The sequence below is a fragment of the Hyperolius riggenbachi genome, chromosome 11 (assembly GCF_040937935.1).
Source record: "Hyperolius riggenbachi isolate aHypRig1 chromosome 11, aHypRig1.pri, whole genome shotgun sequence".
Lineage (NCBI taxonomy): Eukaryota > Metazoa > Chordata > Amphibia > Anura > Hyperoliidae > Hyperolius > Hyperolius riggenbachi.
The window spans coordinates 106,255,263-106,279,211 of NC_090656.1; the positions used below are offsets into that span (position 1 = coordinate 106,255,263).

General features: G+C 46.0%; 2 protein-coding genes across 3 annotated transcripts in view; both read right to left on the minus strand.

Annotated features, from left to right (window-relative positions):
• VWCE (von Willebrand factor C and EGF domains) overlaps positions 1 to 23,949 on the minus strand; it is a 448,320-nt gene that overhangs the window by 146,176 nt on the left and 278,195 nt on the right. The gene's annotated exons all lie outside the window — the stretch shown is intronic.
• LOC137538100 (4-galactosyl-N-acetylglucosaminide 3-alpha-L-fucosyltransferase 9-like) overlaps positions 1,051 to 23,949 on the minus strand; it is a 67,485-nt gene continuing 44,586 nt past the window's right edge. Inside the window, exons 1-2 of one of the 2 annotated variants that reach the window (XM_068260106.1) lie at positions 2,585 to 2,813; positions 1,051 to 2,205 (exon numbers count right to left, since the gene is read on the minus strand). In XM_068260106.1, coding sequence (XP_068116207.1) covers positions 1,150 to 2,184 — 1,035 coding nt within the window. In that variant the 5' untranslated portion in view covers positions 2,185 to 2,205; positions 2,585 to 2,813 and the 3' untranslated portion in view covers positions 1,051 to 1,149. Of the gene's footprint in view, positions 2,206 to 2,584; positions 2,814 to 23,949 lie in introns of those variants that run through there. The other variant, XM_068260105.1, reaches the window with a different exon arrangement.

The following is a 23,949-nucleotide window of genomic DNA, read 5'->3' on the forward strand; positions in this document are numbered from 1 at the left end:
TTTATACATAATTACAAGCCCTAATTTGCTAAAATTACAATAATATACCCTCATAGCATACATATATATAAAAAGCTAAGTCCCTAACGTAATAATTTATGTATTCTCTTTAAAATGAGGTTTGAGTTTGGTAACTGTGGGGGCTAATGGGATTGAGAATGGGAATTTTATTAATGTGTAGTTTTTTGGTTTTTTTAGTGCACTAGTGCACTATTTAATTTTGGCCACTAGACAGTGTATTCTTGCAGAGAAAGCTGAATCACAGTGAAAGGGAAAGCAGCTGGAAAGCGGCTGTTTTTTGGGTTTTTTTTTTTTTTTTTTACTAACATTCAATGAATAATATCTGCTGCTCGTTACAGCAGAGATCATTCATAACTTAGGCACTTAGACTGGCTTTGGGAACTTATGTTCCTATTCACCAACAGATGATGGTTAGACAGGGGGTGCGTACGCATAAACAGCTACAGACGAATTGCCCCTGGGACTGGAGATGAAGTCCTGTGGTGTGTATATATACTGCCCTAAATAAAATAACTAGTTAATGTCTCTTTTTCACTGTCAGTCTCTGAAACTTTTTTTTTAAGTTACTGATTGTATTGGGTTACCTTTTCACATGTACTTTAAAAAAGGACTTGCAGAAATAATTTTGTGTTTCAGAAGCAGTTAGTAACATATCAGCAATGTCAATATTCTAGTATTAGCCACTGCATAATGCCAATTGTAAAATATTGTTAATTTTACTAATATTAAAATATCACTACCCTCAACTACTAACTAGGTGCAGGTATGGGGCAGGTTCATGTTAAGAGGAGGTAGTGGAAGGTTAGTGGTAGAGTTTTACACAGATGTTAATTGCATATATTTTGTCCATATAAAAGGGATACCCTCTTCTGCTGCCTTCATCATGGGGCAGCTAATAGCCGACCTTCTGTATAAGGTGGAGCTTCATGTAACAGTAAACCCTTCATAACTAGCTGAGAAAGGTGTGGTGAGGAATGTCTGTTGAGCAGCACAGGGTTCTTCCTGTAATGAGTGATGACTGAACAGAGGTTTCAGAGGGAAATATACATATATTGTGGGAGCACTATTTACAATATATAAGTATATGGGTTGAACATGCATCATTTGATTCCTTTTCATAGCAATATTTTACGTCCGGAACCATTTTCCCACGCTAGCTATAGCTTTGTAGCCTTTGCTTTGCTGTAGCTCTCTGCATGCTTTGCAGTAAAAATTATCCCAACCTAACTCTCTAACTGTCACAAACTTTGACCTCCAACTAAAATACTGTTCATATTTTGCATTGTCTTTGTCTAAGTCCAGCAGATATTGTGCAAGTTCTTTTGGACTAGAGAAGTCATCCACGTGAATGAAGGAAGTGGGAGGGATGAAACGTTCATAGTTCTCTCGAGGCGGGCCAAGTACAACGGGAACTAGCCCTGTGATAAAAGCGTTACTCCACAGTTTCTCAGTGATGTAGTCCTTGTGCTCACAGTTTTCAAATGCAAGGTAAAACTTGTACTGGATGAGTGTACGATCAAATTCATCCCAGCTCAGTTCTGTGTGATTATGTCCATATACATCAATGTCTATGTGCTTCTTGAGCTCCTCATAGTAACTGGCTCTTCGAGTACCTTGGTACCATTTACTGACTACCCAGGCCACCAGCTTAGATTTGGTAGGAATTTTAAAGCTTTGTGGTTCCTTCAGTGGCTTCATATAACCATAGGGTAAAAAAATATCAGAATCCTCTTTATAGGTCATCGTCATGTTTATAAGGTTGTCAAAAATATTAAGGTTGACAGTAACAATGGGAGGCTCAATGTTAAACCACACCCAACGTTGGTAGTGAGGTCTTGGTCCCCGAGGAATATCCCGGCTGTACATAACATCACGGTGATGGAAGACTACAGCATCCACTCTGTCACATAAGCTACGATTCGTGGTGAAAGAGCATCCTGAAATCTTATAATGAGACTCACAAGTATCCAAAGGAAAAGTTTCTCCAAAAGGCCAGGTCCAGACTAAAATAAGGAGTTGGTCATTTTCAATTTCTTTCGGTAGTCTGTTCTCAACTTCACTTCCATGAAAGACTTGCTTGAAAAACCATACATACAAGAGGAGAACAATCCCGAGGAAATAAGGAAGAATGAAAAACAGTTTGTTGTAAGGCCTTTTTGCCATCTTCTATGTGACAAAAAGGTGCTGTAAAAAAATAAAAAATACATAATTGATAACAAGAGATGGAAATGTTCACTTACAAAGAAAAGGTATATACAATTGTGAAAGGGAATGTTGTATAGGTGATCTACAACTGTTCAGGATAATTTTAGGTGACAATCTAGTATAAGTTTCCCTCTACATTGCTTGCTTTACCTTCAGCAATTCACTGAAGTAGATCCAACTCTGTCAATCTTCCTGTAGTCCCAGCTCCATCCTGCTTCTTCTCCCCTTCCCTCCCCTTTGGGATAAACTATCTCCCAGAGGCATCATGAAAGATCATATCACGTAACATGCATAGTCTTTACAGCTTAAAGGAGTTATCAGGGTAATATACAGAAAATAAGTGCTACTTAGTACTTACCTTTAGCCCCAATCTCCCAGCATGTCCCTCGACGCAGCTCTGCCTTCAGCCGTTCACAGCAGCTCCCTCCCAGTCTCTGGTGATGACGTCAGGCCGACCGACCTCCAGGTGGGCCTGTACTGCGCCTGTGCGAGCGGCCCTGTCAATCACTGCCACGTGGACCAGAGCGGACTGGTTCCTTTGAAATCAAAATGCTACTTTTTGGTACTTTTTCAGTTGCAGAATATGGAAAAGTTACTCTAAAGAGAAGATAAAAAAATTACCTCCTAAGAGAAAACTAGGAAAAAATGAATAAAGTAAAAGCCACTGGCCTCAATTCACTAAGCTTATCTCCTGTCTTTAATAACTCTTCTAGAGTTGTTAGCATGGTGATAAAGCATGTAGTATTCAGGAAACATTTTACCTCAGGATAGCCTAAAGTTAACTCTTCTGTCTTTAAATTAACTCTCCAATCCTTAAAATAACTCCAGAGTTAAAGACAGGCTGTTAATTAACTGCATGTGAAAATAACTACAGAGGAGGTAAATTAACTACAGAGGAGGTAAATTAACTACAGGAGAGGTAACTTAAAGAGGAGCTGTTAGGTATAAGGTCTCAGAGAAAATAAACACATATATCAGTAGCTAAAGATTGGCTGTACTTACATTACATATGCATTTCCCTGTCCACGTTTGTACTTCACAGAATTTTTATATAGTATATGCAGAGATTGATGCTCCTGACAGCTCATGGCAGGTTCCATGTTTTTCTGACTTCTATGAAGCCAAATGTGTGGTCATGTCCTGCCTGCTTCCTGATCACAGAAAAGCTCGTACTGAATAACACAGTGTGCAGTGAATATTAATTAGCCATGTGGCTAGGAACAATAGCTGACTCCTGCAGTGTACTCTGCCCGGAGATTTATCAGTGCTACGCGCTGGACTGATTACAAGCTGCTGTAATGTCTCATTAGCAGCCGAGGGGAGGGCCCCAGAATGCTTTGCAGCATAGTATGCGGCTTGCGTCCTGCTTGGGTCTAACAGCTTTGCTGATAAGCACACATCAAAGGTAAGAGAGATTTTTATCTTCAGTAATGCCTTTTTGGCTTCCTTCTAAACTGTTTAACACAGGAGAATAGAGGTTTAAATTAGCTTCTGCAGCCTGACAGTTACTCTTTAAGGAATGAAGAGGTAAGATAACTCTCTCACGTGTGGAGGTAAGTTTTCTCTTGTTTTATTATCTCTAGCATGATCTTAGTGAATTGAGGCCATTGACCCTTAGTCAATTCACTTTTTCTCCTGAGTTTTTTCTTTGAAGATGATTTCTCATCTTTTGTTTAACAAAACCTTTTAGCATTCTGCCATTTAAAAAGTACCGAAAAAGTAGGTGAAAAAGTACTGTCAAAATTATTCTTAAAATTGTCTTGCTTGCTGGTAACCTAAAAAGCATTTTATTGATAAGATGGGCAAATACTATGTCCTAGGAGAGAAAGAGAATTGCATATGACCCTAGGCCCATATGCAATTCACTTTTTCACCTGAGTTTTCTCCTAGGAAATACTTTTTCAATTTATTTTTAAAATAACTTTTCAGCACTTTGCAATTGAAAAGTACAGAAAAGTAGGCATACCATCAATATTATTTTGAGTATTTTGTTGCTTGCTGGAGGTTTAAAAAGTATTTTATTTACTAGGTGTGGAAATATAACCTAGGATAAAACTCTGGAGAGAAAGTTAATACCATAGGGGTCTTTGTCATAAGTGAAGCTTTCTAAATGTGGGCTTAGCGTTGGTCCTGTACAGGGTTTATATATGGCAACATAAAATCATAACCAAGTTTTTCATATTAAACAATGACCTATTCAATTTTCACTTTTAGCATAATATATGTACAGCACACAAGAACTTCTGCACTTTAAATAATTTCCAAGAAGTTGTGAAAGTGTGTCTACCATAAGCTAGTTCTACCACAAAAGTTGATATGGATCTTTCATTTTTAGAACAGATTCCGTTAATGTAACAAAAAAAGGCAAAAAAGCCGTGCACAGGTAGCAGGATCTGTACTGTGGAGTGCAACTCACCAATCCAAGTAGTTCATGCAGTATAGTATAGGAGAAGAAAGCAGTGGTGCACTTCCAGATAAAACATCACATGTTATTGAAATCCATTAAAAGGCTTTCATTATAGCAAACAGATGGAGAGGTACAGGCTAGTGGAGACGGTCTACAGCCGTTTCGCGCCGTTAAAGTCTGTGGCACAGACTTTAACGGCGCGAAACGGCTGTAGACCGTCTCCACTAGCCTGTACCTCTCTCCATCTGTTTGCTATAATGAAAGCTGTAATGCCTTTTTAATGGATTTCAATAAAATGTGATGGTTTATCTGGAAGTGCACCACCGCTTTCTTCTCCTATACTAGATTGTGTTAATGTGTGCCATATTATATGCGCAAATTGGAGGGGGTGTTGCAGTTATAGCGCTATGGTTTCATAACATTTACTTTTTGCCGTTCCAATGACCTGCTTCTTCCCTTGCTGGTTTTAACCAGCTGTGTATTTGTAGTAGCTGGGTTGCAAAGTAATACAATGTAAAATTTGTGAGCGACAGTCCTTTTCTACTTCATGAATCAGAGCATTTATCTTTTTTAATTCTTGTGGTCTGATTATGGCATACAGAGAAAATGTTTCATCTAAGGATTTATTGTCTAGTGGTATAAAGCTTGCATGGAGGTGTATAAGATCATTTCGCTTAGGTCGATAAATCTAGGGAAAGATTTCCCCATCTTTTAAATCTTCCACAACAGGGGTTATATCATTGTTTTTATTTTCTTTCACTGTTCTCAGTTTAGATTCTGCACAGTTGTGTTTACATTGGGAGCAGTCTTCATTTTTCAAGATTAATTTTATATGTTCTGATAGTGACTGTATTGGGTCTGTTAAGTACCATATTTTTCATACCTTAAAGGACTTACGAGCCCAAATAGCGAAAAAAAGATAAGTACCTTAAAGTGAACCTCCAGACTAAAAATTGACTCAGCAGCACTGAAAAGGCCTTGTGTTTCTTTAACAGTTTCACAGGTTCAGAACTTTGTTTCTCTTATACAAGCCTCATTTTTAGATGCACAGAAGAAAACTGCGCGGGCATTTTCCCCCTAATGCTGTGCAAAGCATGATGGGATTTCTGATGTTGTTGCTCTCGTTCTGCTGTTTTGGTGCAAATTTGTTTTCTTACATTTTGAATTTGACATTTGAAGCCTAGGCAGCTGGGAGGGGTGATCAGGACACAGGACAGTTGGAACTGTGTCTCCTGCTCCCTGTCACATCCTTTCAACCAAAAAGATGGCTGCCCCCATGACAAAGATGGCAGCCCCCATGAATCACAAACATTTGCCTGTTCTTTTAAAACAGGGCGAGTAAGAGATTATATTACCAATCTATTCTAATTAACATAACTAATGTAACTTAATGACAGTATGTTTGTTTAGGCTGAAGTTCCCCTTTAATCAGTTTTAAATGCACGGAGGACGCCGTCCGCACCCTCCGTGCAGTTCTGCCGGGTCCCCGCAGTCTGATCGCCCCCCGTGCCGCTCCCGACCCCACGGACGGGGTCGGGCTCCCTTTCCTCTCCCAAGATGGCCGCCGGAGCCTCTCCCAAGATGGCCGCCGGAGCCGGCCGCGGCTGCGCAGTCCGCATACACGTTAGTGCGGCTGTGCAGCTCTAGGGCCCTCCCCCCGATCCACGCACAGTAGCGTGGATCGAGGGGGGAGGCCCTAGAGCTGCGCAGCCGCACTAACGCGTATGCGGACTGCGCAGCCTCGGCCGGCTCCGGCGGCCATCTTGGGAGAGGAAGGGGAGCCCGACCCCGTCCGTGGGGTCGGGAGTGGCACGGGGGGCGATCAGACTGCGGGGACCTGGCAGAACTGCACGGAGGGCGCGGACAGCGTCCTCCGTGTATTTAAAACTGATTAAGGTACTTATCTTTTTTTCGCTATTTGGGCTCGTAAGTCCTTTAAGATGCTCTGACCGTAAAATGTACCTAGGTTTAGAGGACAAAAGTCAGGAGGAAAAAAAAATATACTAAACCTAGTGTGTCCATTATGCAGGGGTGTCTTGTGGACCTTTCTCCCATAACTGTCTCTATCTAAACTACACTGCCCAGCCACCTCTGCTGTCCCCATCATCTACACCAATCCCTGCATACCCTAATCGCTGCAAACACTAATCCCTGCATATACTAATCACCACATACACTAATCCCTGCATACATGAATCACTACATACACTAAACCACTGCAAGTGCAGGCTTTTATCACCTCTCCAGAATGCGTCAGTCCTCCATCTGCTTCATGTGTCAGGTTGGTGCAAGTGGGTCATCTGTGTATACTTCCGGTCAGCTGATGTGGGGGATCAACGAGAGTACCGGCCCCTGTGTAAGGACTCACATGGGCTGAGTTCCAGGGTGGTGGATGATCGGAGGTGTATACCAATGAGCTGCCGCAGAGTGCAAGGAGATGTTACCCCAGGGAATGCAGGTGGACCAGAATAGTGTTTCACCCCCCAGTCGTTGCAGTGTAGCACAATCAGACACTGCTACCACATGCTCCAAGTCCAGTCTTGCATTACTTCCTGGTTTACTGGTGTTCGCCACCCGGGTCACACAGTGAGAGGCCAGTAAACCAGGAAGTAATGCAAGATGAGACTTGGAGCATGCCAGAGCAGTGTCTGATTGTACTACACTGCTGGAGAACAGAACACTAGAGTTGGCCCGAACGGTTCCAGGCAAACCTTGGGTGGTTCGCGTTCGCCGGCGAAGGCGAACTTTCCCGGAAGTTCAATTCGCCCCATAATGCTCCATTAGGGTCAACTTTGACCCTCTACATCACAGTCAGCAGGCACATTGTAGCCAATCAGGCTACACTCAGTCCTGGAGCCACTCCCCCCCTTATATAAGGCAGGCTCCGGCAGCCATTACACTCACTCGTGTGCCTGCAATAGTGAGAGTAGGGCGAGCTGCTTCAGACTGCTCTCCTAGGGAAAGATTAGTTAGGCTCTTGGCTTGTTAGCTTGCTCATGGCTGAATCTTATTGCTATAATAGCACCCAGCAACAGCCATTTTCAGAGTGAATCCTGTTCTTGTGATTTTTTATTTTTCTGTCTGTGTGTCACCAGGGCCGGTTCAAGTAACAGCTGGGCCCTAGGGCAAAATTAGCCTGGGGGCCCCCCAACAGACCCCTCCCCCCAACCAAAAAGTATCATTAGAGGCCCTTTGTTGCAGCCAAATTTCCCTCCTGGGCCCTGAGCTGGCTGCTGACCCTCCCCCAATCACCTCCCAACTTAACAGACTCTACAGAGTCCCTGAGGAGCAACAGTTAAGATGGGTGAGGGACACCTTGAAGGCCCCTACAGGCTCTGGGTCCCTGGGGCAATTGCCTATTTTTTCCTATGGTAGCTCCGGCCCTGTGTGTCACTGACTGACACTTGTGTTGTATAGACAGCTTTTGTAATTCATACTGTGTGCCAGTGCCAGCCCAGGCCAATCACAATCAGACACCTGTGTCAGCTGCACATTGAGCAATATCAATTACTGCACTTGTGTTGCATGGACAGCTTTTGAAATAAGCATATACATATATATATATACCTACCTAGCTGTTGTGTTCAGTGAAACCACCTCATCACAGCACATACCTGACTGTTGTGTTCAGTGAAACCACCTCATCACAGCACATACCTGACTGTTGTGTTCAGTGAAACCACCTCATCACAGCACATACCTGACTGTTGTGTTCAGTGAAACCACCTCATCACAGCACATACCTGACTGTTGTGTTCAGTGAAACCACCTCATCACAGCATATACCTAAATGTTGTTTTCAGTGAAACCACCTCATCACAGCATATACCTGGCTGTTGTGTTCAGTGAAACCACCACATCACAGCATATACCTGACTGTTGTGTTCAGTAAAACCACCTCATCACAGCATATACCTAAATGTTGTTTTCAGTGAAACCACCTCATCACAGCATATACCTTTACCTAACTGTTGTGTTCAGTGAAACCACCTCATCACAGCATATACCTGACTGTTGTGTTCAGTAAAACCACCACATCACAGCATATACCTTTACCTAACTGTTGTGTTCAGTGAAACCACCACATCACAGCATATACCTGACTGTTGTAATTAGTAAAACCACCTCATCACAGCATATCCCTTTACCTAACTGTTGTGTTCAGTGAAACCACCTCATCACAGCATATACCTTTACATAACTGTTGTGTTCAGTGAAACCACCACATCACAGCATATACCCAGGGCCGGATTTAGGCCAAGGCCGCCTAGACCATGGCCTAGGACACCACAGGAGCATGGGCACCAAAGCAGCAGACTAAACTGGTGCAGAATTTGCAAGCTTGCAAATGCTGCAATGAAGGGATATCAGGCGAGCGCCTGACTGCAGTACTCTGCTGTTAGCCGCTTGTACAGTCAGTCAGCATATACCTGACTGTTGTGTTCAGTGACACCACCTCATCACAGCATATACTGTACCTTTACCTAACTGTTGTGTTCAGTGAAACCACCTCATCACAACAGGGCCGGTTTAAGCAACAATGGGGCCCCAGGGCAAAATAAACCTGGGGGGCCCCCCCAACATATACCCCGGAACAAAAATCGGCATTAGGGGACCTTTTTTGCAGCTGGTATAGTCAGGGTGTGAAGTCCCAATCGGTCAGAGCTCCACATTCTGGCTATCCCAGCCTGCATGGGGGACAAGGGGTTAAAAAGTTTTAGGAGAGGGGACCCCACATAATTTTTTTTTTTTTAATTCCCACACTCTAAACATAAAAAAATTGGGAAAATAGGAAAAAATGCCAGGGATCGTCATACAGCCATATTACGGCTGTATAGCGATCCCTGGCCAAAGCGCTGCGGCTGCGTATGGACCCCCTGGAAACCCCGTCAGAAAATTTACTGCGCTTTCGTTTGATGCATGTAAAATTACACTACCGTTAGGTTTGCTACTAAAAGTGGCATTTACCGCATTTAAAACTATACTTTTTTCCTTCTAAAACTTTAAAATCGATTTTCTCAAAAACTATAAGGTCTTTTTGAAAAATAGTTTTTTCTCTTATTCCTAATGATCTCCTTAACATATCCTGCAAATTTAGGGTTTCTAGCATTAATAAGGTGGATTTGCTATTACCCATTAAAGTCGATAGGTTTTTAAATGTGTTTTGTTTTTTTCCTTTGAAACTTTAAAATCGATTTTCTCAAAAACTATAAGGCCGATTTGCAAATTTTTTTTCCCTCTTGTAGCCACTGGGGGCCCCTACAAGCTCTGGGGCCCTGGGGCAGCTGCCTCCTTTGCCTTAATGGTAGCGCCGGCCCTGCATCACAACATATACCTGACTCAGTGAAACCACCTCATCACAGCATATACCTTTACCTAACTGTTGTGTTCAGTGAAACCACCTCATCACAGCATATACCTTTACCTAACTGTTGTGTTCAGTGAAACTACCACATCACAGCATATACCTTTACCTAACTGTTGTGTTCAGTGAAACCACCTCATCACAGCATATACCTTTACCTAACTGTTGTGTTCAGTGAAACCACCACATTGCAGCATATACCTGACTGTTGTGTTCAGTAAAACCACCTCATCACAGCATATACCTTTACCTAACTGTTGTGTTCAGTGAAACCAACTAATCTGTCGTGTTCAGTGAAACCACCTCATCACAGCATATACCTTTACCTAACTGTTGTGTTCAGTGAAACCACCTCATCACAGCATATACCTGACTGTTGTGTTCAGTGAAATCACCTCATCACAGCATATATCTAGCTGTTGTATTCAGTGAAGCCACCTCATCACAGCAGATACCTAACTGTTGTGTTCGGTGAAACCACCTCATTACAGCATATACCTTTACCTAACTGTTGTGTTCAGTGAAACCACCTCATCAAAGCATATACCTGACTGTTGTGTTCAGTGAAACCACCTCATCACAGCATATACCTGACTGTTGTGTTCAGTGAAACCACCTCATTACAGCATATATCTAGCTGTTGTGTTCAGTGAAACCACCTAATCACAGCATATACCTGACTGTTGTGTTCAGTGAAACAACCTCATTACAGCATATATCTAGCTGTTGTGTTCAGTGAAACTACCTCATCACAGAATATACCTGACTGTTGTGTTCAGTGAAACCACCTACCTACATAAGTGCATGCAGTGTGATATACCACTCTGTGCATACCTGTTAACTGCTGCACCTGTGTGACTGCACATTGTATTAGTCAAATCAGTACATACCTTTCACTTCACCCCCCCCCCCCCCCCCAATATGGACAGTACGGACAAAACAGGAAGAGGAAGAGGTAGAGCAAGACCCAGAGGAAGGCCACCTGGCAGGTGTGCGCGAGGTCGTGTTGATGTGATTTCGTGCGGCCCTGGCTCAAAGTACAGTGCTCAGAAGAAGGCACGTCCCATCACTTCCCAAGATTGTCAGAACATGGTTGACTATTTAACACAAAACATCTCATCTCCCGCAGTCACCAGTGCTACTCCAAGCACAACATCCGCTGCATTTGACACTTTGCAGGAGTTATTTGGTGTGGAAATCACTGATTCACAGCCAATACTGCTACAACAAGATGAAGGCGCTAAGCAAGTTACACCACCTCATACGTCTGAGTTAGGTGGCGATAGTATGGACGTAACGTGTGAGGAGGGGGATGATGAAGTACCTGGTGTTGGTGCAGTTGTGGAGGTGTCTGAGGAAAGCGAAGCTGGGCAGGAGGATTATGATGACGATTATATGGATGCCACATATGTTCTCAATAGAGGAGATGACCAGCGGGACAGTTCAGAGGGGGAGTCAGAGAGGAGTAGGAGGAGACGAGTCCCTGAAAGAAACAGAGGGAGTTCGTCCTCAGAAATAGCTGGTGGCAGTGTCCGGCGCCCTGTATCGCCAGCTATGGACAGCCAGCCAACATGCCCTTCAACGTCAGCTGCTGATGCCACCACAGTGCCATCACCCTAGGGGGGCTCAGCGGTTTGAACATTTTTTCATGTGTGTGCCTTAGATCGAAGCAATGCCATCTGTTGTCTCTGCCTCCAAAAATTGAGCCATGGAAAGGCCAACCCTCATGTAGGGACAAGTGCCTTACGAAGGCACCTGGAGAAAAGGCACAAACAGCAATGGCAAGAACACCTGAGGAAAAACAGCACACAAAAGACAAGCCACCCTCTGCCTCCTCTTCCTCCTTCAGGTGCAGCATCTTCAGCCGCTTTCTCCTTTGCACCTTCACAGCCACCCTCCTCCACACCGCCTCTGCCCTTGAGCGGTTCCTGCTCCTCTGCCCACAGCAGCCAGCAGTGTTGCCAACTCATCCCTTTAAATACAGACGCTTATGAATTATACATGTCTTGTGGCTAGTTAGATGCAGTTTAGGCAATGATTATCTGTGGGAAGCCCCAGAACCTGTATAAATTAGATGTGTCAGTATTTAAAGGGATGAGTTGGCAACCCTGGCAGCCAGGTGTCCGTAAAGGAAGTCTTTGAGCGGAAGAAGCCAATTTCTGCCAGTCACCCTCTTGCCCGGCGTCTGACAGCTGGCGTGGCGGAACTATTAGCTCGTCAGCTATTACAATGCAAGCTGGTGGAGTCTGAGGCTTTCCGTAAATTTGTGGCCATTGGGACACCGCAGTGGAAGATACCAGGCCGCAATTATTTTTCTAAAAAAGGCCATGCCCAAACTGTACTGTGAAGTTGAGAGGCAAGTGGTGTCATCTCTGGCGAAGAGCGTTGGGTCAAGGGTCCACCTGACCATGGATGCCTGGTCTGCCAAGCACGGGCAGGGCCTCTACATTACGTACACAGCCCATTGGGTCAACCTGGTGAACGATGGCAAGCAGGGAGTACGTGGCTGTGCAGCGGGCTAACTTGTGACACCTCCACGGCTTGCAGGCAAGCCTCCTGCCACCTCCTCTCCTTCTCCTTCTGCTACATCCTCTTCACTGTCATCCTCCTCCTCCTCCTTGCCTGAGTGGCAGTTCAACTCTAGTGGTGCTGCTATCTCCTTCTCTCCAGCTACACAGCCCCATCTCCCCAGAGCCTACACTGCATGCCAGGTACGACGGTGTCACGCCATCTTAGACATGTCTTGCCTCAAAGCGGAGAGTCACACTGGACCAGCTCTCCTGGCTGCTCTTAACAAAGAGGTGGAGCAATGGCTGACCCCGCACCAGCTGGAGATCGGCAACGTGGTGTGTGACAACGGCAGCAATCTCCTTTCCGCTTTGAATTTGGGAAAGCTGACACATGTACCCTGCATGGCACATGTGCTGGTCATTAAAAGATTTGTCTCAAAGTACCCAGGCTTAGAGGACGTCCTGAAGCAGGCCAGGAAGTTGTGTGGGCATTTCAGGCGGTCTTACACGGCCATGGCATGCCTTGCGGACATTCAGCGGAGAAACAACTTGCCAGTGAGACGCATGATATGCGATAGCCCGGCTCGCTGGAATTCGACCCTGCTCATGTTCTCCTCTCGCCTGCTAGAACAGGAGAAAGCCGTCACCCAGGACCTGTACAATTACAGTAGAAGGACACAATCTGGGAAGATGGGGATGTTCTGGCCACCGAACTGGACACTGATGCGAAATGCATGCCGGATCATGCGGCCGTTTGAGGAGGTGACCGACCTGGTGAGTCGCAGTGAAGGCACCATCAGCAACTTGATCCCCTATGCTTACTTCCTGGAGCGTGCCGTGCGTAGAGTGGTGGATCAAGCTGTGGAGGAGCGTGAAGAAGAACAGTTACGACAGGAAGAGTCGTGGGAGCAATTTTCATCTGAACCAGATGTTTTCCTCAACATCTGCGGCAGCACAGAAGGGGAGGAGGAGGAAGAAGAGGAGTCGTGTGGAGAAGAAGAGGAGTCAGACTCGGATGATGAAGAAGGTGTTTTTGTAGAGGAGGAAGAGGCAGAAGAACAACCGCAGCAGCCATCACAGGGGGCTTGTGCTTCTCCACGTTCCCGTGGTTTTGTTCGTGGCTAGGGGGAGGAAGAGTACTTACGTAACGACACTCAGGAAGAGCAAGAGGAGATGGATAGTACGTCTGGATCCGACTTTGTACAGGTGGCCTCTTTCATGTTGTCCAGCCTGTTGAGGGACCCCCGTATAAAAAATAAGCGTCCTGTCAGAAAGGACCTTCAGTGCAGCTGGAGGCATTGTCACTGAGAAGAGAAGTCGCCTAAGACACAAAAGTGTTCAGTACCTCACCTTTATCAAAATGAATGAGGCATGGATCCCGGAGGGCTACTGCCCGCCCGAAGACTAAGTCAGTCCCGACACACAGCATCTCTGCCTGCAGGCCGCTTGCCTTCTCCGCCACCACCAACAGGGTCCAGGACTCCAGGTGGATTCCTGAATTTTAATGCCGCTGCTAGTAGATAGAGATGTCGCGAACCTCCGATTTTTGGTTCGTGAACACCGTTTGCGAACTTTCGCGGAAGGTTCGGTTCGTGCGAACTTTCGCAAACCGCAATAGACTTCAATGGGGAGGCGAACTTTGAAAAATAGAAACACTTATGCTGGCCAGAAAAGTGATGGAAAACATGTTTCAAGGGGTCTAACACCTGGACCCCCAGGTGGCGGAGTGGGATACATGCCAAAAGTTCGAGGGAAAAATCTGGATTTGACGCAAAGCAGCGTTTTTAAGGGCAGAAATCACATTGAATGCTAAATTGCAGGCCTAAAGTTCTTTCAAACATCTTGCATGTGTATACATCAATCAGGGAGTGTAATTACAGTACTGCTTCACACTGACACACCAAACTCAATGTGTAATGCACCACAAACAGCTGTTTGCGTAGTGACGGCCGTGCTGGACTGGTGCGCAACATGGCTAGAGTGCAGGCCGTGGCGGTTTTCCAGCCCATATGGTCGCTGGGCTGTGGCAGCTCAATGATAGAACAACAGTGACTGTCCAGCTGATCAAATTTGGTCTGACCACAATGAAGCAATGACATTATTATCTATGGTGTGCCAGAAAAATTAGGCAGGCATGTACACGCACCAGAAAAATTAGTATAGCGGCCGCTGCTAGCAGCGGCCTTAAAAATTCAGGAGTACGCCTAGAGTCCTGGACCCTGTTGGACTTGTTGGTGGTGGCGGAGAAGGCAAGCGGCCTGCAGGCAGAGATGCTGTGTTTGGGGACTGACTTAGTCTTCGGTCGGGCAGTAGCCCTCCGGGATCCATGCCTCATTAATTTTGATAAAGGTGAGGTACTGAACACTTTTGTGACTTAAGCAACTTCTCTTCTCAGTGACAATGCCTCCAGCTGCACTGAAGGTCCTTTCTGACAGGACGCTTGTGGCAAGGCAAGAGAGAAGTTGGATGGCAAATTGGGACAGCTCTGGCCACAGGTCAAGCCTGCACACCCAGTAGACCAAGGGTTCATCGTCGCTGCTCGCAGTGTCTACATCCACAGTTAAGGCCAGGTAGTCGGCTACCTGCCGATCCAGGCGTTGGTGGAGGGTGGATCCGGAAGGGCTACGGCGAGGCGTTGGACTAAAGAATGTCCGCATGTCCGACATCACCCCGAGATCGCTGGAGCGTCCTGTCCTTGCCTGCATGGACTTGGGAGGAGGAGGATTACTGCCAGTGGTACCTTTATTGCGTTGTGCTGTCACATCACCCTTAAATGCATCATAAAGCATCATTGCCAGCTTGTTCTGCAAGTGCTGCATCCTTTCTGCCTTCTGTTGAGTTGGTAACAGGTCTGCCACTTTGTGCCTGTACCGAGGGTGTAGTAGCGTGGCCATCCAGTACAGGTCATTCCCCTTGAGTTTTTTGGTACGGGGGTCCCTCAACAGGCTGGACAACATGAAAGAGGCCATCTGCACAAAGTCGGATCCAGACGTACTCTTCATCTCCTCTTGCTCTTCCTGAGTGACGTCACGCAACTCCTCTTTCCCCCCCCCCCAGCCACGAATAATACCACGGGAACGTGGAGCAGCACAAGCCCCCTCTGACAGCTGCTTCGGTTGTTCTTCTGCTGCTGCCTCTTCCTCCTCCACAGAAACACCTTCCTCATCCTCATCTGAGTCTGACTCCTCTCCTTCCCCACACGACTCCTCTTCTTCCTCCTCCTCCCCCTCTGTGCTGCCGCAGGTGTTGAGTAAACATCTGGTTCGGATGAAAAACGCTCCCATGACTCCTCCTGCCGTAACGGTTCCTGTTCATGCTCCTCCAGAGCTTCATCCACCACTCTACACACGGCACGCTCCAGGAAGTAAGCGTAGGGGATCAAGTCGCTGATGTTGCCTTCAGAGCGACTCACCTGGTTGGTCACCTCCTCAAAAAGCTGCATGATCCTGCATGCATTTCGCATCAGTGTCCAGTTGTTGGGCCACAACATTCCCATCTTCCCAGATTGTGTCCTTCTACTATAATTGTACAGGTACTGGGTGACGGCTTTCTCCTGGTCTAGCAGGCGAGAGAACATGAGCAGGGTGGAATTCCAGCGAGTCGGGATATCACAATGAGGCGTCTCACCGGCAAGTTGTCGGTGTGAATGTCCGCAAAGTGTGTCATGGCCGTGTAAGACCGCCTGAAATGCCCACACAACTTCCTGGCCTGCTTCAGGACATCCTCTAAGCCTGGGTACTTTGACACAAATCTTTGCATGACCAAATTCAGCACATGTGCCATGCAGGGTACATGTGTCAGCTTTCCCAAATTCAAATCAGAAAGGAGATTGCTGCTGTTGTCACACACCACGTTGCCGATCTCCAGCTGGTGCGGGGTCAGCCATTGCTCCACCTCTTTGTTAAGAGGAGTCAGGAGAGCTGGTCCAGTGTGACTCTCCGCTTTGAGGCAAGACATGTCTAAAATGGCGTGACACCGTCGTACCTGGCATGCAGCGTAGGCTCTGGGGAAATGGGGCTGTGTAGCTGGAGAGGAGGAGATGGCAGCACCACTAGAGGTGAACTGCCACTCAGCCAAGGAGGAGGAGGAAGATGACAGCGAAGAGGATGTAGCAGGGGGAGAAGGAGAAGGAGAGGAGGTGGCAGGAGGCCTGCCTGCAAGCCGTGGAGGTGTCACAAGTTGGCTCCCTGCTTGCCATCGGTCACCAGGTTGACCCAATGAGCTGTGTACGTAATGTAGCAGCCCTGCCTGTGCTTGGCAGACCAGGCATCCGTGGTCAGGTGGACCCTTGACCCAACGCTCTTCGCAAGAGATGACACCACTTGCCTCTCAACTGCATGGTACAGTTTGGGTATGGCCTTTTGTGAAAAATAATTGCGGCCTGGCATCTTCCACTGCGGTGTCCCAATGGCCACAAGTTTACGGAAAGCCTCTGACTCCACCAGCTTGTATGGTAATAGCTGGCGAGCTAATAGTTCCACCACGCCAGCTGTCAGACGCCGGGCAAGAGGGTGACTGGCAGAAATTGGCTTCTTCCACTCAAAGACTTTCTTCATGGACACCTGGCTACTGCTGTGGGCAGAGGAGCAGGAACCGCTCAAGGGCAGAGGCGGTGTGAAGGAGGGTGGCTGTGAAGGTGCAAGGGAGAAAGCGGCTGAAGATGATGCACCTGAAGGAGGAAGAGGAGAGGGTGGCTTGTCTTTTGGGTGCTGCTTTTCCTCAGGTGTTCTTCCCATTGCTGTTTGTGCCTTTTCTCCAGGTGCCTTCGTAAGGCACTTATCCCTACGTGAGTGTTGGCCTTTCCATGGCTCAGTTTTTGGAGGCAGAGACAACAGATGGCTTTTCTCCGATCTGAGGTACACATGTTAAAAAATTTCCAAACCACTGAGCCCACCTGGTGTGATGGCACTATGGTGGCATCAGCAGCTGACGTTGAAGGGCATGTTGGCTGGCTGTCCATAGCTGGCGATACATGGTGCTAGACACTGCCCCCAGCTGTTTCTGAGGACGAGCTACTTCTGCTTCTTTCATGGACTCGTCTCCTCCTACTCCTCTCTGGCTCCCCCTCTGAACTGTCCCCCTGGTCATCTCCTCTATTGGGAACATACGTGGCATCTGTATAATCGTCATCATAATCCTCCTGCCCAGCTTCGCTTTCCTCAGACACCTCCACAACTGCACCAACGTCAGGTGCTTCATCATCCCCCTCCTCAGACGTTACGTCCATACTATCGCCACCTAACTCAGACGTATGAGGTGGTGTATCTTGCTTAGCGCCTTCATCTTGTTGTAGCATTATTGGCTGTGAATCAGTGATTTCCACAACAAATAACTCCGGCGAAGTGTCAAATGCAGCGGATGTGGTGCTTGATGTAGTGCTGGTGGCTGCGGGAGATGAGGTGTTCTGTGTTAAATACTCAACCACGTCCTCACAATTTTGGGAAGTGATGGCACGTGCCTTCTTCTGAGCACTGTACTTTGGGCCAGGTCCGCACAAAATCACATCAACACGACCTCGCACAAACCTGCCGGTGCCAGGTGACCTTTCTCTGGGTCTGCCTCTACCTCTTCCTCTACCTGGTTTGTCCATTTTGTCCATCTCGGTGGGATGCTAGGTATATGCAGTGAGGTGGGTTCACTGAACACAAAGGTAGTTAGATGCAGTGAGGTGGGTTCACTCAACACAAAAGGTAGTTAGATGCAGTGAGGTGGGTTCACTCAACACTAAAGTTAGTTAGATGCAGTGAGTTGGGTTCAATCAACACAACAGCTAGCTATATGCAGTGAGGTGGGTTCACTGAACATTAAAGGTAGTTAGATGCAGTGAGGTGGGTTCACTGAACACTAAACGTAGTTAGATGCAATGAGGTGGGTTCACTGAACACTAAACGTAGTTAGATGCAGTGAGGTGGGTTCACTCAACACTAAAGGTAGTTAGATGCAGTGAGGTGGGTTCACTGAACACTAAAGGTAGTTAGATGCAGTGAGGTGGGTTCACTCAACACAAAAGGTAGTTAGATGCAGTCAGGTGGGTTCACTCAACACAACAGCTAGCTATATGCAGTGAGGTGGGTTCACTGAACACTAAAGGTAGTTAGATGCAGTGAGGTAGGTTCACTCAACACAAAAGGTAGTTAGATGCAGTGAGGTGGGTTCACTGAACACTAAAGGTAGTTAGATGCAGGGAGGTGGGTTCACTGAACACTAAAGGTAGTTAGATGCAGTGAGGTGGGTTCACTCAACACAACAGCTAGGTAGATGCAGTGAGATGGGTTCACTCAACACAAAGGTAGGTATATGCAGTGATGAGGTGGGTTAAGTAAACACAACAGGTACTAGTAGGTATATGCAGTACTGGGTAGTACAATGTGCAGCTCCCTGTCACACACAGGTAGTCACTGAATGTGCTGCTGGGCTGCTGGCAGTGGCACACACACAGTATGAATTACCAATGCTGTCTATGCGACACAAGTGTCAGTTTGACACACAGAAAAAAAAAAAAAAACATCACAAAAACAGTATTAGCTCTGAAAGGAGCTGTTGAATGAGGGGTGCTATTAAAGCAATAAGATTCAGCTAGGAGCAAGCTAACAAGCCAAGAGCCTGACTAATCTTTCCCTAGGAGAAACAGTCTGCAGCAGCTCGCCCTAGTCTGTCTATGTGCAGTCACACGAGTGAATGTAATGGCCGCCGGATCCTGCCTTATATAAGGGGGGGGGGGTGCTCCAGGGCTGAGTGTAGCCAGTTTGGCTACAATGTGCCTGCTGACTGTGATGTAGAGGGTCAAAGTTGACCCTCATAGTGCATTATGGGGCGAATCAAACTTCCGGGAAAGTTCGCCTTCACCTTCGCCTTCTACTAGCAGAGGCCGCTATACTAATTTTTCTAGTGCGTGTACATGCCTGCCTAATTTTTCTAGCTGCAGTGCAGCTGCAACAACAAAACAAAAGGCATGTACATGTGCCCATTCCCCTTCGTGATCACAGAGGCGTAGCTAGGGTTTTCAGCGCCCGGGGACAAAGACAGTTTTTTGTGCCCCCAACCTCCCGGACAAAATGGGTGTGGCCACACATTAGAATGTGGTCGTAGTCATGCATGGATTCAAATGATATTTAAAAGGACATACGTGCCCCCTCACCCTTTCAGAAAGCCAGATGTGCCCCCCATTCCCCCCATTTAGATAGCCAGATGTGCCCTCAGTTCCCCCATTTAGATAGCCAGATGCCCCCCCCCTTTTAAATAACCTTTTTTCTGCTGCTAACACTTCTGCGCTTCTCTGCATAGGGAGGGAGAGAAGCGGAGGTACTTTGGGCAGCCAGCGAGATACCTTTCATGTATGTGGGGGTGCAACAGCCCTGCTGAGTGCCCTCACAGTGCTGTGCCCGGGGACACGTGTCCCCCCTTGCCCTCCCATAGCTACGCCTCTGCGTGATCATTACCTTGCCGCTGTGAAGAGGGGCTTGCGTATCACAATGAAGCAATGACCGCCGGCTATATGAGTGTCTCGGGAGGGGGGGGGTGGCACACCAAAGATAATAAGGTCATTGCTTCATTGTGGACAGACCAAATTTGATCAGCTGGACAGTCACTGTTCTATCATTTAATAAGTTAAGGAAAGAGAGGTGCTGAAGGGGGTGTGGCCAGAAGACAGCAAAAATCTATTAACCATTCGCACTCTCGCATGCAAATGTTCAAACAAATGCATTCACAGATTCACTCATCCAGGCACCACTGTTATCCCCACAGCTAAGTTACAAGCCGGGGTCTTAGTTCACAGAAGAATGCATTCTTATGCTTCGTCGCCTATACGGTGCAGAAGTACCCAGGTGTCCTAGGTGTCCTAACTCTGGCCCTGTAACATGCATAGTGCAGACATGCAAACATTCATTGCATCAAACCTATCTAGGGATTAGGAGCACACATCCTGACGTCCTCTCCTGGGACAGACAGTGCATCTTACCAATCGCACAAGGGAGCTAACGTAATGTATCCATGCGCACCATGCACATACACCAGCGTAAGCTGTGTGCATGCTGACAAAAAAACACATACAGGGGAAGGAGGGAGTGCACTGAATTAAAACCCTAGCCACAGGGGTCAGTAACAAAAAAGAATACATATATCCAGGCACATTGCCTCTAGTTAGGACATTAAATAAGTTATTAAGGAAAGGGATGCATGTTACAGGCCCAGAGTTAGGACATCTATGTTTACCTGGGTACTTCTGCGCAGTATAGGTGACTAAGCATAAGAATGCATTCTTCTGTGAACTAAGACCCTGGCTTTTAACTTAGCTGTAGGGATAACAGTGGTGCCTGGATGAGTGAATCAGTGAATGCATTTGTTTGAACATTTGCATGCGAGAGTGCGAAGGGTTAATAGATTTTTACTGTTCTATCATTGAGCTACCACAGCCCGGTGACCATATGCGATTGAACACCGCCACGGCCTGCACTCTGCCCATGGAGCGCAAAAGTCCAGCACGGCCATCACTACGCAAACAGCTGTTTGCGGTGCGCCACCCTGGAAGACCTTATGCGGATAGAGCCGCCTAATGCCGCTCACTCTACCGTCCTCTCCCGCACCACCATACGTTGCGTCAGGTGCACGTTATGCGACCTTAACGTAGCACCTAACGCATCGTCTTAGTGTGTAAGTAGCCTTAATGTTTCTAGTTTTCAAAGTTCGCATCCCCATTGAAGTCTATTGCGGTTCGCGAAAGTTCACGTGAACCGAACCTTTTGCAGAAGTTCGCGACCCGAAAATCAGAGGTTTGGGCCATCTCCATTGAAGATCTCCACTGCCCCCCACATAGCAGAGAATGCGTCCTGTGCAGAACGTATAGCTGCCGGCTCCCGCTGTCTCTCCCTACCTGCCTTCACCTGTCACCCTCACCTAGGCTGGCACCTGGTGCCCATGGGGCTGGAGGAGGCCCCCGGCGAGCGAGGTGGGCAGGTGCGTGCAGGCACGTGCATGCTCATTGTTGGCAGCAGCGGTGCAAGAAAGACTTAGAGCCCATTTTTAAACGAGCTTGGGTCTACTAGTGTATGTATAAAAATGTAAGTATCTGTTGTCTCTGGTACACTTTAAAACCTGCAGTCAGATATCAACTAATCAGACTAGAATAATCACCTAAACTAGTATAACCAACCTAAAGGTGGCCACTAACGGTCCAATTTCTAGCGAAAAATCGTTCGAGCGATCAGAAATTCTGATTGGATTAATTGAAAAGAATCTCAGTTTATGGGCACAATCGATTATGAACGATTATAAAAAAAAATCGTTCGATTGGATTTTGGTCAAACCAAAATTTGGATTTTCTTGATTGGTTGTGATAGATAATAAGCAAAGATTGGTTCGTTGATGGTGTAGTGAACGATTTTTCTTCCGATCAACTTTCTGATTGTTCGAACGATTTTTCGCTAGAAATTGGACCATTAGTGGCTATCTTAACCACTTCGGGACCACAGTCTTTTCGCCCCTTAAGGACCAGAGCCTTTTTCTCCATTCAGACCACTGCAGCTTTCACGGTTTATTGCTCGGTCATACAACCTACCACCTAAATGAATTTTACCTCCTTTTCTTGTCACTAATACAGCTTTCTTTTGATGCTATTTGATTGCTGCTGCGAGTTTTACTTTTTATTATATTCATCAAAAAAGACATGAATTTTGTCAAAAAAATGACTTTTTTAACTTTCTGTGCTGACATTTTTCAAATAAAGTAAAATTTCCTATACATTTGAGCGCGAAAGTTATTCTGCTACATGTCTTTGATAAAAAAAAAAACATTCAGTGTATATTTATTGGATTGGGTAAAAGTTATAGCGTTTACAAACTATGGTGCCAAAAGTGAATTTTCCCATTTTCAAGCATCTCTGACTTTTCTGCGCACCTGTCATGTTTCATGAGGGGCTAAAATTCCAGGATAGTACAAATACCCCCCAAATGACCCCATTTTGGAAAGAAGACATCCCAAAGTATTCAGTGAGAGGCATGGTGAGTTCATAGAAGATTTTATTTTTTGTCACAAGTTAGCGGAAAATGACAGTTTGTGACAAAAAAAAAAAAAAAAAAAAAGTTTCCATTTCTTCTAACTTGCGACAAAAAAAAATGAAATCTGCCACGGACTCACTATGCTCCTCTCTGAATACCTTGAAGTGTCTACTTTCCAGAATGGGGTCATTTGTGGGGTGTGTTTACTGTCCTGGCATTTGGGGGGTGCCTAATTGTAAGCACCCCTGTAAAGCCTAAAGATGCTCATTGGACTTTGGGCCCCTTAGCGCAGTTAGGCCGCAAAAAAGTGCCACACATGTGGTATTGCCGTACTCAGGAAAAGTAGTATAATGTGTTTTGGGGTGTATTTTTACACATACACATGCTGGGTGGGAGAAATATCTCCGTAAATGACAATTTTTTTATTTTTTTTACACACAATTGTCTATTTATAGAGATATTTCTCCCACTCAGCATGGGTATGTGGAAAAATACACCCCAAAACACATTATACTACTTCTCCTGAGTACGGCGATACCACATGTGTGGCACTTTTTTGCACCCTAACTGCGCTAAGGGGCCCAAAGTCCAATGAGTACCTTTAGGATTTCACAGGTCATTTTGAGAAATTTCGTTTCAAGACTACTCCTCACGGTTTAGGGCCCCTAAAATGCCAGGACAGTATAGGAACCCCACAAATTACCCCATTTTAGAAAGAAGACACCCCAAGGTATTCCGTTAGATGTATGGTGAGTTCATAGAAGATTTTTTTTTTTTGTCACAAGTTAGCGGAAATTGATTTTAATTGTTTTTTTTCACAAAGTGTCATTTTCCGCTAACTTGTGACAAAAAATAAAATCTTCTATGAACTCGCCATTCTCCTAACGGAATACCTTGGGGTGTCTTCTTTCTAAAATGGAGTCATTTGTGGGGTTCCTATACTGCCCTGGCATTTTAGGGGCCCTAAACCGTGAGGAGTAGTCTTGAAACCAAATGTGGCAAAATGACCTGTGAAATCCTAAAGGTACTCATTGGACTTTGGGCCCCTTAGCGCACTTAGGGTGCAAAAAAGTGCCACACATGTGGTACCGCCGTACTCAGGAGAAGTAGTATAATGTGTTTTGGGGTGTATTTTTACACATACCCATGCTGGGTGGGAGAAATATCTCTGTAAATGACAATTATTTGATTTTTTTTACACACAATTGTCCATTTACAGAGAGATTTCTCCCACCCAGCATGGGTATGTATAAAAATACACCCCAAAACACATTATACTACTTCTTCTGAGTACGGCGATACCACATGTGTGACACTTTTTTGCAACCTAGGTGCGCTAAGGGGCCTAACGTCCTATTCACAGGTCATTTTGAGGCATTTGGATTCTAGACTACTCCTCACGGTTTAGGGCCCCTAAAATGCCAGGGCAGTATAGGAACCCCACAA